This window comes from Stegostoma tigrinum, chromosome 19 (genome assembly GCF_030684315.1).
Source record: "Stegostoma tigrinum isolate sSteTig4 chromosome 19, sSteTig4.hap1, whole genome shotgun sequence".
NCBI classification, from domain to species: Eukaryota; Metazoa; Chordata; class Chondrichthyes; order Orectolobiformes; family Stegostomatidae; genus Stegostoma; species Stegostoma tigrinum.
In genome coordinates, this window is record NC_081372.1 from 59,260,760 (window position 1) to 59,281,364 (window position 20,605).

Sequence of the window (20,605 nt, forward strand, 5' to 3'; positions counted from 1 at the left end):
GTGAAGAGCAGCAAAGTGGGGTTGAGACTACAAATAGATCAGCTATCACCTTTTTAAATGTTGGAACAAGATTGAAGGGTCATATGGCCTACTCTTGCCCTCAAGTTCCTACCTAGCCAACTATAAAACAACATGGGCAACAACTCAACTTTTCCAAATGCATGCTTTATGAGTAAATTTTATGCAAAGTGTACAAAACATATAAAAAGTCATTACAACTCAGTTGCTCCAATGCTGTACATTACTTGCTTACTATAACTTACAATTACAGTCAATATTTACAATGTTCACTTCATGCCAAAATATAGCCCAAGGGAGCTTTATTGCCTCTGCGTCCTATGGCTGAAGACCTTTCAACAAGCCGTTTTGGGAATTGGAACTGATCATTTGAACAAGGAGGAGTGTGGGGACAGGTTGCTAACTTTCTGGAATACCAAAAAGATGATATATTGACCGCTTATGGGGCATTGTCAAATTTTGATAGTGTAAAAATACCTTGGAAGAATACATAATGGAATTCAGCAGACACAATCCACACTGGTAAGTAAGTTTATGGACTGTGCATAAGTATTAGATGCGGAAGGGCTTGTTTTGACAGGAACTGAATTTGCAGATAAGCATACACTGATGAAACAAGTGTCAGGAGCACCAATAAAAAAGTGTTTGTAGCAAAAACAGGACATCTAGCATACAAAAGAAAATGGAAGATACACATGCTAACAAATTGTCAAGACCATTTAGATACAGGGCACAGCATGAAAAGTTTAACATGTGAAATGAGGGTAGGAGTACTATTGATAATTGAGAAGCAAAAAGAATTTGGAATCAAGAGAGAATGAACCCCAGAAATGATGAGGGTGGAGGCAATGTCCGAGATACAATTTAACGTACTAGTATGCCTTGAACCATCCCAGATGGCATAATAAAGTATTTGAAATGGAAAATTTGTCGGACATACGGATAAGAGAGGGGGCATTTTGGTGGTCCCAAGAAGTTTCATCCCAGTGATTCAAGGAAGTAGATCAACAGTAGCTCCTCAAGAAGAATTACAAAAAAACAATTCTGACCCCTGCCAATGATGCTCACATCCTATGAACAAATTGAAAAATAATGGGCACACTAATCACGATAATTTGCAATCTGAACCAGGTGCTTAAATGTTTCGAGTTCCTCCAGTCTCTCTGAAAACAAACTGGGTAACATTGGAAAAATAACAATGTTAGAGACAACTCCTTAAACTAATTTATTTAATGTCATATAAATGTATAAATCACGTTTTTCTTTTATCATTAGAACTATGTAATTAGAGAACAGTAAACATGCCATGCTTCGCTAGATAAGTACTACTGTTAGATTTCCACTGCTGTCCTCTACAGGCAGTCTTGGATTGCAAACTCCAAGTCAATTTGCACACATATGGCAAGACATTGTAGCACAGTTTACATCAGCTATTACATACTGGAAAGGTCTATATATCGGTTCTTCAAAATTACAGCTCTGCATGGGACCACATTCACAAATACAAGCATTTTGGTATGGTTGCATGTGAAAATTTAATAAAACTACCAAAATGCCCAATTTACCTAACTAGCTAATTCGGGGTAGAAAAGTACACACCATGTTCGTGTCATTGACAAGCAAGTAACATCAGTTTGACTGCAAAATAATCAACTTTACCGATGGCAAAAAATAAAAAATGAGTTACTAATTTACAACTATGAAACTTGTACTTTACTCCTTCTACTTTCCTGCAGAAACAAAAAGAGATAAGACACAAATATGGATAGAGAAAGAAGTCAGGAGAACACAGTCGTGTATCAACAGTCCAGATCACAACCCTGGACAAGCTGTGTTCTCAATTTTTCATTCTGCGATATTATTTCTACAGCAGTTTTTAATTTATAGGCTGATTGGTTGGACCCAGGATCCTCACCACTCCTTTGCACACTGAACAAAATCATTCTAAAACCCAATTTTCCTGCGATTTCAATAGAATTGGAGAGAACAACTTTGCAGAGAAAGGAAACAGAAATGCTGGAACCTTTTCCTTGACCCTGTTGTATTTCCCTCACCTCTGGTGTATTTCCATCACAGCGTGTTTGGCTGCAGCTTGCGCAAGGGTTGTCACTGTAGTGATATTTCCTGAACCAACAACAGATGTTGCGCTCAATGCCTCCATAAGGTCAGTCTGATGGTGCACTGGTGGTGTCTATTCCTCTAGGTGAGAAGTTTGGGTTCAAGTCCAACCTGCCTCACAGGTCTGTCTGAACAGGTGGATTAAAATTAGTTTAGAGCTCTTGTAGCACAATGGTTATGGCTCTACTTCTCAGTCAGGTGACCTGGGTTGATGTCTCATCTGTTCCAGAGGTGAGGAAGAACATTTCAGAACGGGTTGATTAGTAAATACTTCCATCCATGAAACAACAGTCTCACACACATTAGCTTCACTGTTTTCAGAGTGAATGGGAACTGCAGATGCTGGAGAATCCAAGATAACAAAGTGTGAATCTGGATGAACACAGCAGGCCAAGCAGCATCTCAGGAGCACAAAAGCTGACGTTGAAGGGTCTAGGCCCGAAACGTCAGCTTTTGTGCTCCTGAGATGCTGCTTGGCCTGCTGTGTTCATGCATCTTCACGCTTTGTTATCTTAGCTTCACTGTTTTCCCAATTTTCAAACAATCCCTTGAAGCCTCCCCCTTTTTAAAAGCAATGTCTAGTTTCCTCATTGTTGGTTCAAAACCAGAAGTAACTTTGGGTCACAATCAAGAATGAAATCCTACTATTTTGGCTTCACCTTACTGGCTGCTTGTCTCTTGTTATCTACATTACCATTGTTGACAACCAAAAAGAATCAAAGACCCCTTAACACAATGATTGAGCAGTGCTAATCAACTGTCAAACAGGTTAACAAATTGGCTAAAGATCTGAGGTATAGTGTCCTGATGCAGCTCTGTTTGTGGGCATTGCAGTGGTTGCTAGTGTAATTGAGTATCTGGACTGTACATGTGGTCTTTCTGTATATGCTACGGAGTTCCCTGTTGTATTTGCATTCTGCCATTATGTCCAGGAAGGGCAGTCGGTTGTTGATCTCTTCTGCTTTGGAATTTTATCCTGGTAGAGTTGCTGTTTGTGTGCTGGGGGTGTTTCTTCTAGTTTTGTGCCTTTAATAATCATGAAGATGTCGTCTACATGTCAGACACAAAGTTTGGGTTGTATAGTGGGGAGTGCTATCCATTCTAACCTTTGCACTACTGCCTCTGCAATTAATCTTGATATTGAGGATCCCAACAGTGTTCCATTGATTTGTTTGTATATGCTGAAGTTAAAGTGAGTTGAGAGGTTGTGAACCGGAAGTAATACCAACCACCCCAGCAAACCAAGGCACATAAATAACAAGCAGGACAGAACACAAACGCTTCACCAGAGGTGCACTGACGACGTGACCTAGCAGGATGACAAAGTGTTTGCATCCAAACCCACCAGCTCAGTGAGCACATCTACAACCACATCCACGGCCCGAGCTACAAATCTTCTCAAAAATTTGGCGAAAGATCTATGAGGAAGAGAATAATTGTTTGGATTTAAAGCTCTAAAAATTAAAGTATTAAAAATAACTTCCTTGCATCCCAGCAAAATCTTTGTGGAAAAATGTTTTAAAAATTAAAACTCACACAGCAATTCATCTATGAGAAGGATATTTTACTTCAAATTAAATTGTTCTGCGTTCCAAAGAATGTTCATGCTTTGATGACTTTCAAAGTACAATTAGGAGTCAAGGAATCTACAGCCAGAGAGCTTTTTAACCACAGACAACATAGCACATAGACTGACTTTTCTATTACTGTTCACTTTTGAACAAGAACACTTCCGGCAAAGTCAGTATTTATTGAGGTGTGGGATGACTTAAAAGGGTCAATGTGGACTGGATGGGCCAAACGATCTATTTCCACACTGTAGGAATTCTATGATTCTTCACTGTATGGCCTCTGATCGTATATGTTTTATTAAATATGGAGATTGTGCACCTTACTGCAGGCACAATCTTGTCAAGTTGCTACAAAATTGCAAAATTTCTTTACTTTTGTACTCCTATCTTCCTTGCAATATGAGCCGTTAGTTCCACAGGAACAGGCCCTTCAGCCCACCATGTTTGTGTCGACCATAATCCCATTCTAAACTAAACCAATCTGTCTGCATATGGTCCATATCCCTCTATTCCTTGCCTTAACATGTGTCTGTATAAATGCCTCTTAAACACTTATCATATCTGCTTTTGCCACCTCCACTGGCAATACTTTCCAGGCATCTTCTACTTCCCACAGCAGAATATTCCAGGCATCTACCACCCTGTGTAAAACAAAACTGCCTCACCTGAAACCTGACCACTTGTCCTCCATAACTCCTCCAATTTTCATGTCATCCACAAACTTACTAAGCAGACATTTGTAAGATGTATAAACTATTTGAATAGAAAAGGTCCTAACACTGACCCGTGCACAGCATCACTGTCATCCAGTCAAAAGAAAACCTTCCACAACAATCCTGTCTTCTATAACCAAGCCAATTTGTCTTCCCAACTATTTGATGTTAGTGCAAGCTGGTTTTCCATGTTCATCGAAGTCTGTGACATCAACATTTAGATTAGATTCCCTAGTGTGGAAACAGGCCCTTCGGCCCAACAAGTCCACACCCCGCGTTGTAGCATCCCACCCAGACCCATCCCCCTATAACCCACACACTCCTGAACACTACGGGCAATTCAGCATGGCCATTCCACCTAGCCTGCACATTTTTGGACTGTGGGAGGAAACCGGAGCACCCAGAGGAAGCCCACGCAGACATGGGGAAAATGTGCAAACTCCACACAGGCAGTCACCCGAGACTGGAATCGAACCCGGGTCCCTGGCGCTGTAAGGATGCAGTGCTAACCACTGACCCACAGTGCCGCCCAAAGAAGTATCATACCTTATAAAAACAACACTTTTCTATTTTAATAGAAAACAAAATTACCTCACATTTCTCACTGTACTCAATGAGCCACTTGACTCAAATTTCACCCTTTCTCTTTCCAGTCTCATTATATCATGTTCATCTGACAGTCCAACTAGTTTTGTATCATTAAATGAATTTCAGTCTCTTATTCCAAGTTATTAATTATTTGGCTGAGGTCCCAAAACTGATCCTTGTACCATTCCTCTAGTTACAACCTGAAATGTTCCCTGTATCCTTACTTTCTACTTCCTGTCCATTTACCAATACTATATCTTGATTGATATATTACTGTCATCTTTTTAAGCCATTACCGGAGCAATGCATCATCTTTTTGTGGTGCCTTTTGAAAATCATCCACTGGCTTTCCTTTATGTAGTTGGTTTATGAAAAGTGAAAGGCTCTCCATGCCTGGTGAAACATTACCAGCAAGGCAAAAACAAAAGAGAGCTCATCAAGCAAAGATGGAGTTGCAAAGAAAAATTAGGGAAATCAAGAACTATTGTGGAGTCAGAAAACAAAGGAGTTGCAACTCTGCCAATAAGCCAACACCATTCATTAGTGGCACTGAGGCAATATATGGAGCCAATACCCTTGGCCTCAAGCTAGTGCGCAGTAAGGATAGCACCCTGTTGATAAAGAGAAAACAACAGCCCCTGATAGAAAGAATGTTTCAAAGAACTCCTAAACCACGATATTGTTGTCAACAAGGGTGTTTTTGAGGAAATACCCTAATTCTCCAAAGATGATCTCAGACTCCCACCTAGCCTACAAGTTAAAGCCTCCATCAGACATGCAGAGAATGGAAAAGCTGCAGGAGTGAACCGGATTACAGGAGAGATTTTCAAACTTGGAGAAGCAGAGCTTCCCTGCCATCAACTGCACAGGACAGAAATATTCAGGAAAAAAAAACGATTTGGAGGAACCTCCTCCATGAAGCGACAATTCTTTAAGAACACCCAATGCCAACAGGAAATACTAAAAAGGAACCACAGAAATGAAGCCAACAATAAAGGTCAAAGATAGTGTGAAGCTGGATGAACACAGCAGGCCAAGCAGCATCTCAGGAGCACAAAAGCTGACATTTCGGGCCTAGACCGTTCATCAGAGGCCCTCTGATGAAGTGTCTAGGCCAGAAACGTCAGCTGTTGTGCTCCTGAGATGCTGCTTGGCCTGCTGTGTTCATCCAGCTTCACACTTTGTTATCTTGGATTCTCCAGCATCTGCAGTTCCCATTATCTCTGATCACAATAAAAGTCGCAGTCTACTTTCACCTCCTGGAAACACGTGCCAAACATGTGATCGGAGATGCTGCTCCTTAGACGGACTCATCAGCCATGTAAGGACTCTCCGACCCAATTTTGAATAAGTTATGTCAGACTAAAAGATTGGTATTTCCCAGCTTTCCCTCTCTGCCTTTCTTGAACACAGTGTTAGATTCCAATCTGCTAGAAAGCTTCTAGATTCTAAGGAATTTTGGGAAATCGTGACCAGTCTATGCAGTCTACGGGGTCACAGAGTCATACAGCATGGAAACAGAGACCCTGCAGTCCAACTAGTCCACGCCAACCATGTTTCCAAACTAAACTAGTCCCACTTGTACATATCCCTCCAAACCTTTTCTATTCATGAATTATTCAAATGTCTTAAGTATTCTAATAGTACCTGCATCCATCACTTCTTCTAGCAGTTCATTCCACACACTAACCAGTGTAAAAAGGCTGCCCTCATGTCCTTTTTAAATCTCTCTCTTCTCACCTTAAAAACATGCCCACTAATTTTAAACCTTCCACCCCCCAACACCATAGGGAAAAGATCTTTTGTATTCAACTTATCTACACCTTTCATGATTTTATAAACCTCTATAAGGTCACCCTTCTCAACCTCTTAAGCTCCAGTGAAAAACATCCCAGCCTATTTGTATAACACAAATCCACCATTGCCAGCAACATCCTGGTAAATCTTTTCTGAATCCTCTCTAGTTTAATAACATCCTTGCTACAACAGGGTGACCAGAACTGCACACAGTACTCCAGAAAAGGCCTCACCAGCATCTTTTAATTTCAAGATGAGTCCCAACTCCAACACTCAAAGGTCTGAGCGATGTAGGCAAGTTTGCAGAGCATCTTAACCACCCTATCTACCTGCAATGCAAGTTTCAAAGAATTATGCACTTGAACCCTCAGATCTCTGTTCTACACATCTACCCAGAACCCTATTAATTCTATAAGACTTGCCTTTGTTTTACAGAAATACCTCAAATTTATCCAAATTAAAACTCCATCTGCTACCCCATTACCTAATTGATCAAGATCTCTTTGCAATCTTAGATAACCTTCTTCACTGTCCACCGTACCACCAATTTTGGTGTCATCCGTAAACTTACTAACCATTCCTCCCATATTCTCAGCCAAGTCATTTATATAAATGACAAAGTGGGCCCAGTACCAATCCCTGTGCAGCACAATTCACAGGTCTCCAGTTCAAAAATAACCCTCCACCAGCACTGTTTCCCATCATAAAGTCAATTCTGTATCAAACTCGCAAGCTGACCCTGAATCCCATGTGACCAACTTTACTAATTAGTCTACCATGAAGCCAATTTTTATTAAAAAAAGAAACGTAGAATGGTGCTCATGGCTGTTATAATAGAGCAGCTACAACACAACATATGACTGTTGAGCTACACGAACACCATTTTTCCAACAGATTAACCAATAAGCTGACAACGTAACACTAAGCATTACTTTATTGTAATGAACCAGCAGTAAAGTATAAAACGAGCAGCACTAAGCTCATTATTGTAATTCAGACTCAATGTATACCAACACTAAAAACAAGTCACAATTGTTTTTACGTTAAAAAAAATCTATGCCAGCAGCAGGCCGTGGGGAATATTCGTTAGTGTAAACATGATGTGTCATTCATTTCCCTCTCCCCGTGTAGCCTAGCTTCACCATGGTAGGCACTCACCACTGGCTAACGAGACAGACAACATGAACTCTGTCCCAGCTTATCAGGACTAGCACCAGGCGTTGGAGCAGCCGCAGCTCCGACCAGTAAACAGCGCGGAAAGCCTGAGCAGCGTAGGCCGCACCGTCCGGCTGATAGAAACCGACAGGTCGGGACCACATCGCTTCTCACCTGCTCCACCTTCTTGGGCCCTTTCACCAACTCATGTCGCTTGGGGATGGTACCTCCATCACAGCCCATGGTGTCCCGGTGACACAGAATGCGCCACCCGTCTCCCTCGACAACGACGCCAAATCCACTCTGCGCATGCGAACCCCGCCCTTCTGACAACGCTTCCGCCGAAACCCGGAAGTCCGCCCCGGAATGTTGCCCGTCACCTGCAACCCTCGTCCTTCTTAACCCTCACTCTCCCCTCCCTTAGCCTGGTCCGACCCCGACTTGGATATAGACTCAAGCTGCTGTCCTGGCCGGCCCCGCGCTGGAACAGATAGAAGCAGTGGCTCTGTCCAAGCAGTTCTGTTTGTGGATGCTGGGAAGAATGCAGCATCGGGCTGTGTGACCGGGGGCGGGGGCGGTTTCCAACACTCCCCTCACCAGCCTCCAGCTGTCTGCCTCCACCTGAAACCCTCTGTCTAACCTATTACTGTCGAGAATCGTCAACGTGACATCGACCACTCTGATGTCTTTGGCTCCTTCGCGTATTCAAACCGATCTTCCTCTGGCTGATTACACTCTGTGCTCTCAATCCAACCCTGACGTTGTGATTAAACCTGCCGACAAGGAGGGTGTTCAGGAGATAACAAGGTGTGGAGTTGGATGAACGCAACAGGCCAAGCAGCATCAGAGAAACAGGAAGGCCGACGTACTGATCTCTACATTGTGGAGGCTGAACGCCAGCTCTCGGACACTTTCTCCTTCCTCCCGCTGGACTGTGCCCCAACTATCAAACATCAAGCTATTGTCTTTACAACCGTCACCAACCTCATCGCATCTGGGGATTTCCCCTCAACAGGGAGGCTTCCAACCTCATTGTCCCACAACCCGATACAGCCTGCTACTGAATTCTTGCCAAAATCCACTGAGAGGAATGCCTGGACATGCTCATTGTATCTGCTTGTTCCTAATTCACAGAACTTGTTTCTTGGTATCTTGGTTCGACTTCTTTCCTCCCTTGTCCAGTCCTTTCTGATTTATTTTCAAAATTCTTCTGATGCTCCATATCTGTTTCAAAATTTCTAATTTGCCAGCACCAGCCATCGTTTTCACCATCGACATGCAACCCTTTACGTGTCCATTCCCCATCAAGATGATCTGATGGGGCTCCACTTTTTCTTTGTTAGATGTCCTGAAATTTTCCTATCCACCACCACCCTCGTCCGGACGTTACTGCACATCTTTACACCCTGCTTGCTGTAAGGATTCCGTCTCATTTTTCCAGTTTCTCCATCTCTGTCACATCTGTTCTGAACATGCCACCTTCTGTAGGGGTGGCCTCAGAAATGTGCACCTTTTTCCTCGACCAAGGATTCCCTGCAACCGTAGTTGACCAGGCACTCAGCTGTGTCAGACTCATTCGCCATAATTCTACCCTCACCCTTTCCCTCCTACACAATGGCAAAGTCCCCCGGTCCTCAATTTCCAACCTTTCCAAAAGATCATAAGCTGCCATTTCTGCCACCTCCAGCAGGATGCCACCACCAGACACACATATTCCTCCCCTTCCTTGTCAGTCTTTCACAGGGATTGTTCCTTCTGGGACACCCTGATCAACTTGCCATCCATCCTCCTCACTCCTGACACCTTCACATTCTATCTCAGAAGGTGTAATCCAGACCTGTTTACCTCCTCCCTCCTCACTTTGTCAGGCCCCAGACACACCTTCCAGTGAAGCAGTGATTTTCCTGCACTTCGTTTAATCTAGGCCACGGTATTAGTTGTTCACAACGTGGTCTCCTGTACATGGGAAGGGGTGTGGGTAGAATTGTGGGAAATGAGTCAGACATGGCTGAGCACCCTGTCAACTACAGTGGCAGGGAATCCTTGGTTGAGGAAAGAAGTGGCCGTTTCTGAGGCCCTCCCTACGGAAGGTGGCATCTTCATAACAGATGTGACAGAGATGGAGAAACTAGGAAAATGAGATGGAATCCTTATAGCAAGCAAGGTGTAAAGATGTGCAGTAAAGGTAATGAAACAGTGACTGAGTGACTGTTTTCCCTATGTTCCATGTGTTAAAATGATCCCAAGGTTCCAGTTACTTGTCATTTCAACTCACCACCATGTTCCCCTTTCAACACTTATGCTGCAGTACTCCAGTAAGGCTCAACATAAACTGGAGGAACAACACTTCAACTTCCAGTTAGCACCATACAGTCTTCAAGACTCAACATTGAGTGTAATAATCTCAGAGTGAAATCACCCTCCTTCGCATCAGTTAGTCTCCACAAAAACTGCTAGGTCCTGCATTGTATGGGTTCCTCCCTGCACAGCCAACCCATTTTCATGGTCATAGATTCTAGATATTATAAATCTGTTATAGACACATTTTTGTTTAGTAAAGGTATGTCGAGATCTAGGACAAAGGAGAGACCACTCTCTCCGTGACTCCCTTGTTTGCCCCACACTGCCCTCCAACCCCACCACATCCGGCACCTTCCCCTGCAACCGCAGGAAGTGCTACACTTGCCCCACACCTCCTCCCTCACCCCTATCCCAGGCCCCAAGATGACTTTCCATATTAAGCAGAGGTTCACCTGCACATCTGCCAATGTGGTATACTGTATCCACTGTACCCGGTGTGGCCTCCTCTACATTGGGGAAACCAAGCGGAGGCTTGGGGACCGCTTTGCAGAACACCTCCGCTCGGTTCGCAATAAACAACTGCACCTCCCAGTCGCGAACCATTTCAACTCCCCCTCCCATTCTTTAGATGACATGTCCATCGTGGGCCTCCTGCAGTGCCACAATGATGCCACCCGAAGGTTGCAGGAACAGCAACTCATATTCCGCTTGGAAACCCTGCAGCCCAATGGTATCAATGTGGACTTCACCAGCTTCAAAATCTCCCCTTCCCCCACCGCATCCCTAAACCAGCCCAGTTCGTCCCCTCCCCCCACTGCACCACACAACCAGCCCAGCTCTTCCTCTCCCCCCACTGCATCCCAAAACCAGCCCAGCCTGTCTCTGCCTCCCTAACCTGTTCTTCCTCTCACCCATCCCTTCCTCCCACCCCAACCCACACCTCCATTTCCTATCTACTAACCTCATCCCACCTCCTCGACCTGTCCGTCTCCCCTGGACTGACCTATCCCCTCCCTACCTCCCCACCTATACTCTCCTCTCCACCCATCTTCTTTTCTCTCCATCTTCGGTCCGCCTCCCCCTCTCTCCCTATGTATTCCAGAACCCTCACCCCATCCCCCTCTCTGATGAAGTGTCTAGGCCCGAAACGTCAGCTTTTGTGCTCCTGAGATGCTGCTTGGCCTGCTGTGTTCATTCAGCTCCACACTTTGTTATCTTGGATTCTCCAGCATCTGCAGTTCCCATTATCTCTGGTTGAACTATTTGGTTTAGGCACTAACGCAACTGCGGATTTCAAATTAGTTGGTTTTCCATCATGTGTTTAAACTACTTTCACCTGGCTCTGTTTCATTGGATTCAAGTAGTAAGGATGATACTTAAAGGGAAGAATTCTCCAGTATCTACATCATGTATGGCTAAAGCTGTAAGCGTGATTTGTTCCTGCTGACTCCTTTAAATTCCATGAATAATTCTCAGTTAGGTCTTCCAGTTTTGAATATGAAAGCAGGGTGTCTAATCTCTCAAATCGTTCAGTGTTAGCTGGGGGTTTATGGAAATTCAATGAGAGAATTATCCTCCTGCTTCACGCTGACTATCCCTTTCATCCACTACTGTCATTACAATTTCACATACTTGTCATTACAATTTCACATACTTGTATCTGCTTATCCTTCTCCTGAAAATGGTAGTACTTCACCATATTGATGTGGCTCTTTTTCTGGCAATCAAATAAATTACTTTACAGATCCTTTTGATTACGCGATACAGACCATTGAACTGTGCTTTTAATGTCCGTTCTGCAATGGTAGTAACAATAACACCTCATTTCAGAGCTGATGTGCTTTTGATTTGCCAAGCTTATTGGCCCATTTCTTCATTGTTATTTGCAGAGTTTTAAGAATGCTCTTGAGTGACTTTGCAGGCTCTTCTTAGTTATTACCAGAACACAGGTACAGAACTTAAACAGAAGATTTGCCCTTTGGTCCTATAACATTTCTTTGACTAGTTTCAGAGGACCTTTTAAATTTTCTCCATAAAGTAATACAAAAGGACTGAAACCAATAGACATATTAGGTGAATTCCAAATAGCAAATAAAAGGAATTCCAATCATTTTTCCTCATAATGAAGTACTCATAAAAGCATGCCCTGATTGCCAGATTTGAGTGTTTGATGGTACCTTCCTGAACCTCCTAGGGTAGAATCTTATAGCATGTGAACAATAAGGACTATGGCAAGATGTGTGGCAGAATTGGATAAGAAGTCTGGCGAGCCCTTCTAGACGTCAGGAGCATCTCACACCATCTTTTATACTTTTCGCAAGTAGCCTGGATTCTTGCTGGACAGCAGTGAGTTGCCAACTGACAGCAACCATTGCTTGCTGAACATCATGTTGATGGCAGAACTCACCTCACAAGCTTGATATCAAAAAACTTGACACGGAAACCAGGAAGGATGCCTGGCAGATACAGCTTGCCACTTGATCAAAGCAACTTTCACGTTGTTTGTGACTAAACTGCAGCTCAGGACACAATCCAGGGGCACCAGGTATATGATAGATAATAGGAACTGCAGATGCTGGAGAATCCAAAATAACAAAGTGTAGAGCTGGATGAACACAGCAGGCCCAGCAGCATCTTAGGAGCACAAAAGCTGATGTTTCGGGCCCAGACCCTTCATCAGAAATGGGGGAGGGGGAGAGGGTTCTGAAATAAGTAGGGAGAGAGGGGGAGGCCAATCCAAGATGGATAGAGGAGAAGATAGGTGGAGTAGAGACAGACAAGTTAAAGAGGCAGGAATGGAGCCAGTGGAGGTGAATGTAGATGGGGAGGTAGGGAGGGGATAGGTCAATCCGGGGAGGACGGACAGGTCAAGGGGGTGGGATGATGTTAGTAGGAAGGAAATGGGGGTGTGGCTTGAGGTGGCAGGAGGGGATACGTGAGAGGAAGAACAGGTCAGGGAGGCGGGGACGAGCTGGGCTGGTTTTGGGATGCAATTGGTGGACTACATTTTCTCCCCCTTGGTCCAGGAACTCCCTACTTACGTCCGTGACACAACTCACGCTTTCTACCTCCTCCAGAACTTCCAATTCCCCTGTCCCCAACACCTCATTTGCACCATGGACGTCCTGTCCCCATACACCTGCATTCCCCATGCAGATGGCTTAAAGGCCCTCCACTTCTTCCTATCCCTCAGGCCTGACCAGTCCCTCTCCACTGACACCCTCTTCCGCCTAGCCAAACTCGTCCTCACCCTCAACAACTTCTCTTTTGATTCCTCCCACTTCCTACAGACAAAGGGGGTGGCCATGGGTACCCGCATGGGCCCAAGCTATGCCTGCCTCTTTGTAGGTTACGTGGAACAATCCCTCTTCCGTACATATACTGGCCCTAAACCCCACCTCTTTCTCCATTACATTGATGACTGTATCAGCGCTGCCTCGTGCTTCCACAGTTCATCCACTTCACCAACACCTTCCACCCCAAGCTCAAGTTCCCCTGGACTATCTCTAACGCCTCCCTCACCTTCCTGGACCTCTCTGTTTCCAACTCAGGCAACCACTTAGAAACAGATATCCATTTCAAGCCCACCGACTCCCACAGCTACCTAGAATACACCTCCTCCCACCCTCCTTCCTGCAAAAATGCCATCCTCTATTCCCAATTCCTTCGCCTCCACCACATCTGCCCCCAGGATGAGGCATTCCACTCCCGTACATCTCAGATGTCCTCGTTGTTTAAGACCCGCGACTTCCCTCCTGCAGTGGTTGAGAATACCCTCGACTGTGTTTCCCGCAACTCATCCCTCACACCCCGTCCCTGCAACAACCACAAAAAGAAAATCCCCTTCATCCTCATGTACCACCCCACCCAACTCCGGATCCAACACATCATCCTCCGACACTTCCGCCGTCTGCAATCCGACCCCACCACCAAAGACATATTTCCATCCCCACCCTTGTCTGCTTTCTGGAGGGACCACTCTCTCAGTGACTCCCTTGTCCACTCCACACTCCCCTCCAGCCCCACCACACTTTCCCCTGCAACCGCAGGAAGAGCTACACCTGCCCCCACACCTACTCCCTCATCCCCATCCCAGGCTCCAAGAAGGCTTTCCACATCAAGCAGATGTTCACCTGGTATATTGCATCTGCTATACCCATTATGGCCTCCTCTACATTGGGGAAACCAAGCGGAGGCTTGGGGACCACATTGCAGAACACCTATGCGCGGTTCGCAATAAACAACTGCACCTCCCAGTCGCGAACCATTTCAACACCCCTCCCATTCCTTAGACGACATGTCCATCCTGGGCCTCCAGAGTGCCACGATGATGCCACCCGAAGGTTGCAGGAACAGCAACTTATATTCTGCTTGGGAACCCTGCAGATCAATGTGGATTTTACAAGCTTCAAAATGTCCCCTTCCGCTACTGCATCCCAAACCGGCCCAGCTTGTCCCTGCCTCTCTGACCTGTTCTTCTTCTCACCTATCCCCTCCTCCCACCTCAAGCTGCACCTCCATTTCCTACCTACTAACCTCATCTTTCCCCCTTGACATGTTCGTCCTCCCTGGACTGACCTATCCCCTCCCTACCTCCCCACCTACACTCACCTCTACTGGCTCCATCCCCACCTCTTTAATTGTCTGTCTCCTCTCCACCTATCTTCTCCTCTATCCATCTTTAATCCGCCTCCCCCTGTCTCTGTATTTATTTCAGAACCCTGTCCCCCTCCCCAATTTCTGATGAAGGGCACTAGGTATATGCTCACCTTATCTATGGACATTGAGATTTGGCATCAGACAATCCCTCACTACCATAACACAGTGTGGAGCTGGTGGAACACTGCGGGCCAGGCAGCATCAAAGAAGCAGGAAAGTGGACATTTTGGGATTGGACCATTTTTTTAGGAATGGAGGAGGGGAAGGGGTCTCTGAAGTAAATAGAAAGGGGGGGCAGTGATAGCAGGTAGATTGTGGAGTGGATAGGGTGGGAGCAAAGACAAACAGGTCAAGGTGGTGGCGATGAAGCTAGTAAAGGTGAGTGTAGGTATGTGGGGTTGAGGATCGGTCAGTGAGGTGGGAGGAGCAGATACCATCAGGGTGCCTCTTCAATACTCTTGGAAGGTTACTGAGGGAGTACAGATTTGCATTGTTCCCTCTATGCTGCAAATTCCAAAAGTCCTCTGCATTTCCATGCATGCTATCTGTGTGACAATGCATCAACTTCCAGTTTAGGAAGTTGCTACCTTATATGGACTTCTGATGTCTCCGCAATGAGAAATCAATGAGAGGCAGTATTTCTCACCAGCAATTAGAATGGAAATGTTGTAACAGGGACATTTTGTAAACAGGCACAGGCATCTTATTCAAGGATTGCAGCAGGCTGCATCTCAAGGATGGTCTCAGCACTTCTCACTTCGTGCTTTTCTGTGTACTAACAGCATCCATGCCTTGCCTTTTTACACTTTTTAGCATGTCAGAACTTCAGACAGACCCAAAGCTACCATTACTACCGCTTTAGTGCAGACACTAACAGCTGTTTGTCATGATGATCAGTCAGGATCTGTCCTGGGCCAGGGGGTAACATCTTGATGAATATCATACCAAGATGTGAATCTGACAGCTAGTGTGTTAGTTGCCTGCAGAGCAAACTCACTGCACATTCATTCAATCAAATGCATTTTAGAAACCGGCAGGGGCTAGTCCTCCATAAAGACAAATGGGTTGTGGGCGGAAGGAAGGCGGTTGGGGTGGAGGGGTTGCTGGCACTGTCAATTAGAGGATCCTAGTATTGTCAATCATGGACATGGTTTGCACACAGTTCAGGGGCTTTAACACTGTCCAGTTGTTTGCTTGGATTGGTCAGGTGATTATCCCAGTATAATCCAGGGAGTATTCAGTTCTGTAGGGCAAGCACAAGCAGTCAGGGGAATCGCATATCTTCAGTCAGACCTGCAAATATAGTGGTCTGTCATGTATAGGAGCCATTTATCAAAGTCAGTCACTTGTAGATGCAGCGAGTAGATCACTGCCAGCAGGGTTGGGAGGAGACGAGGCTAGGGGATGAAAGCAGAGCCATTCTTACATGCAAGGATAAAGGCAATGGTGGAGAAAATTCAAGGGCGAATGTATCTGTGGAACAGCATTGGAGGGAAAGGCAGGGCTATTGACAATGACCATCACTGTAACCTTCACAAAAGCATAGAGGACATGGGGGAGCTAAGGGAGTGGGTAGGACAGTTGTAGGTGATATTCAATTGGTGGGTCTCCACATTTTGGGGATGGGTTGAAATGGTTTGTTGTGGTAGTGCAGAGTAACAGGGAACATGGTGGCCTTAGGACAGTTACCTGGTGGCCATATGGTAATTAGTGCTGATAGTGTCCACTGCAAGCTGTGTTCCCTGCCAAAGTTGTCCCTTCTGTATCTGTGAAGTAGTACTAGAAAATGGCCAGAACAATGCCCAGGGTGGATGGAGTAAATGTCAATTTGATAGCCATATCTGAGATCCACATTAAATCAGCAATCATTTGCTAAGCATTCGGATTGAAGGTCCTTGGGGGTCAAATGCTGATCAAAGATGAGTTGCCACATGCACCAGTGCTTGCAAATTTGGGCATTGGGAAGTTAGCAGCAATTATGTTAATAAGGGCCAGTGCTGGCTAAAGGGGAATCACAATTTGCCCTATTTCCAAGGGTCCTATGTGAGCCTGTGCAACATTGCTTGCTCATTTATCACGGAAGTGTTATAAATGACTGTACTGAATGAAATGCGAAGCTGAGTATTTTATGGGGGTCTAAGGTTGCTAGGGTGGTGGTGTATTGCAGACAATCCCTTCATGATCACAGTGGGTGATCACTCCACCAACTTGCTTCACATACTGGGCCTAATTAAGGATGAATAACGCAGGAATATCCATGCAGCGTGTCTCACTATTGAAGTGTACTCAGTCCTCAGGGAGTGCCGACCACATATTCTGAGGTGAAAGAAACTCCTTCACTATTTTGGTGCCTCTCACTGATGGCTGCCTACCTAATGTGCAAATAAATGATGGCTGATGGCAAGCCCAGGAGCAGTAACGGAACAGCATGAAGGACAAGGAGCACCCAGCACCAGGAGTGACCTGCAGGATCCCACCAGGGTGTGTGAAATATGGAGCCCATAGTTTTCCAGTCCCCACTCAATTTCCTGGGGTTGAGTGATTTGCTGACACAGGCTCAAAATGTCCAAGAACACTGTGACAAAACTGTGCAGGATGCTGGAGCAAAACCTGAGAGCCTCCATTCTCTCCCAGGGGCTATGAATGTCATTGCTGCACTGAAGTTTTACGCTACAGGTTCCTTCCAGGGAATGATGGGTGATCTGTGTAGGGTTTCTCAATCATGAACCCTCAAATGCATTAGGACAGTAGCCAATGCCAGCTGTTCTGCAGCCTGGATGATAGGATTTGGGAACATAGCTGGGATTTCTGAAGCATCCCAAATTGAAACATCAGCATTCCTGCTCCTCTAATGCTGCCTGACCTGCTGTGTTCCTCCAGCTCCACATTGTGTTATCTCTGACTCCAGCATCAGCAATTCTTACTATCTCTGGCATTCTCCCAAGGGCAGGTTGCAATCAATTGCACAGACATGGTTCTGAAAGGGCCGTCTCACAAAGCTGCAGAATTCATCAAAAAGAAGCAGTTGCATTCAAATAATGTTCACATGATCTGTGATCACTGATCCCACTTCCTAGAGGTGTCTATCTGCTAACGCTGACAGTTGCTATGGCACCTCCATCCTGGGGTACTCTCATGTACCTGGTACGTTTGAGGATCAAGGTACCTTAAAGACTGGTTACTGGGGACACCCTGGCAGACACTCCAACTGATACAGAGTGCAGCTAGAATGCCACCCATGCATCAACCACTGCTCTGCTGGAGTAGAGCATAGGGCTGCTGAAGATAGTAAGAACTGCTGATGCTGGAATCAGAGAAAACAGTGTGGAGCTGGAGGAACACAGCAGGCCAGGCAGCATCAGAGAAGTAGGAAAACTGACGTTTCCATTCGGGACCCTTCTTCAGAAATGGTGGAAGGGAAGGGAGCTCTGAAATAAATAGTGATGGGGGTAGGGGTGTGGAAGGTAGGTGGGATGGTGATAGGTGAGTGCAGTTAGGCAGTGCAGGGGATTGGTCAGTGAGGTGGGAGAGAAGTCAGACAGGTCAAGGAGGCAGCGATGAGAGGGGGCAGTGGTGGGGATTGGTCAGTGAGGTGGGAGAGAAGTCAGACAGGTCAAGGAGGCAGCGATGAGAGGGGGCAGTGGTGGGGATTGGTCAATGAGGTTGAAGGAGAGAATAGGTGGAGAGAAGACGTACAGGGGCAGTGGTGGGATTGGATGACATGTCCATCCTGGGCCTCCTCCAGTGTCACAATGACGCCACCTGGAAACTGGAAGAGCAGTACCTGTTTCCCTCTTGGGAGCCGACAAGCCAATGGTCTAAATGTGGACTTTAATCGTTTCAAAATCTCCCCACCCATCCCATGAACAACCTCCGTCTCATCCCTGTTGAAAATGCTGTTTCAATTCTTGGACTTGTGCAGAGAGGCCTTAACCACTTTTAGCAATTTTAGTAATCAGTATACACAGACTGAATCAGTTCTTATAAGCAAGATGGTAAGCAGTAACCACAAGGCTGCGCATGAAGATAGAGCACGAGCAAAACCTCAGCTGGCACCAAGCGCAGGCGCAGTAGTCCCGACACCCCCGCCAGCGGCTGGCGCGCAGGCGCAGTTGGCCTCTGTTGTCTATTATGCATTGCCCGCCTGCCAGATTCTGACTAGAGCGCAGACGCAGTTGGCGTTGAGTGTCCGTCGTGCCTTTCCCGCCCGCCTCCGGTTGGAGCGCAGGCGCAGTTGGCGTTGAGTGTCCGTCGTGCCTTTCCCGCCCGCCTCCGGTTGGAGCGCAGGCGCAGTTGGCGTTGAGTGTCCGTCGTGCCTTTCCCGCCCGCCTCCGGTTGGAGCGCAGGCGCAGTTGGCGTTGAGTGTCCGTTGTGCTTTTCCCGCCCGCCTCCGGCTGGGGCGCAGGCGCATTTGGATTTGGGTGTCCGTCGTGCTGTTTCTGACCGTTGATGGAGCCCTCCATGCGATTTGCTGACTTCGCGGCCATGGAGAGGCACCGGGCTATTCTGCAGCAGTCCTTGCGAGTGGAGGCCGAGCCCGGTGACCCGAGCCATCAGCTGGTACGGGCAGAGCCACTGGGCAGGTACATCTAGGCTTCCCCCTCACTGCTTCAAACGCTTTGAATGGCTCAAGAACTGTAACGATGGCCCTCCTGTGTAAGGAGCGGTTGGGGTTAGACTTCTGTCAGAGATAGGGTTAAGAAATGCATTTGTCTTTTTGAAAAGTAGATTATTATTGATCTGCCAACAGTGCTGTGATGTCTCACCTTGACTTCAACGAACCAATTATTTTCAGTGGCAGAGCCCACTTAGACTTTCACAGCTTTCAGTTCTTTTGCTGCTTGTCTGTCCTATTGATGTCTTAAATTCCATGTTTAATCTGGTGTCAAAATGCCTCACAATAATGAACGACTTTAGCCCTTATCTAGACTGGATGAATAGACCTAGCGATGATAACCTGTAGAATGAGTTCTTATTGGTTATTTAGGATTTTTCCAAGACCAATGCATTCAGCAACCAAACAGGCTAAGTTCTAAGGAAGGGACACTCAACCCAAAACGTTGACTCTGATTCGTCTCCACAGATGCTGCCAGACCTACTGAACTTCCCCAGCGAAGCAGCATCTGGAGAAGGGTCTCTGATGAAGGGTCTAGGCCCGAAATGTCAGCTTTTGTGCTCCTAAGATGCTGCTTGGCCTGTTGTGTTCATCCAGCTTCACACTTTGTTATCTTGGATTCTCCAGCATCTGCAGTTCCCATTATCTCTGAACTTTCCCTGCAATTTCTGTTTGTGTTAAACTATTTTAAATGTGTAATATTTAATGAAGCAAAACTAATCAAAAACCTTGTGAAAAATCCTTGTTAAGGGTTATCATGTGATAAAATTTCATGTTGAGTTTGAGGATGAGTAATGTAGTTTAGAAACGCATCTTAAACTAAAAGCCATTCCCAAAGTTATGAAGGCAGGGTTGGCTAAAGTAGACTGGGAAATAGGTGGAGGTAAAATGGAAGAAAAGGAATGGCCAACTAAAAATGCTTCACACCCCTCCAAAAAGATATATTGTTACAATTAGGACTCATAAGATTATTACGTTCTAGGACTTCATCTTTCCTTTTGGGCAAAATTAAGGGGATCAAAAGACCTGTAATGAAATCTGCCTGACCGCTGATTTGTTTGTTAGGGATC

General features: G+C 45.7%; 2 protein-coding genes across 3 annotated transcripts in view; one reads left to right on the top strand and one right to left on the bottom strand.

Moving 5' to 3' along the window:
- rtf2 (replication termination factor 2) overlaps nt 1–8,291 on the bottom strand; it is a 110,428-nt gene extending 102,137 nt beyond the window's left edge. The window contains exon 1 of one of the 2 annotated variants that reach the window (XM_048550042.2): nt 8,135–8,291. In XM_048550042.2, coding sequence (XP_048405999.1) covers nt 8,135–8,203 — 69 coding nt within the window. In that variant the 5' untranslated portion in view covers nt 8,204–8,291. The remainder of the gene's footprint in view (nt 1–8,134) is intronic. The other variant, XM_048550041.2, reaches the window with a different exon arrangement.
- Nucleotides 8,292–19,395: 11,104 nt separating this feature from the next.
- The window catches only part of spo11 (SPO11 initiator of meiotic double stranded breaks), a 53,583-nt gene continuing 52,373 nt past the window's right edge, over nt 19,396–20,605 (top strand). Inside the window, exon 1 of the mRNA XM_048550159.1 lies at nt 19,396–19,503. Within this exon, the coding sequence (XP_048406116.1) occupies nt 19,406–19,503 (98 nt within the window). The 5' untranslated portion in view covers nt 19,396–19,405. The remainder of the gene's footprint in view (nt 19,504–20,605) is intronic.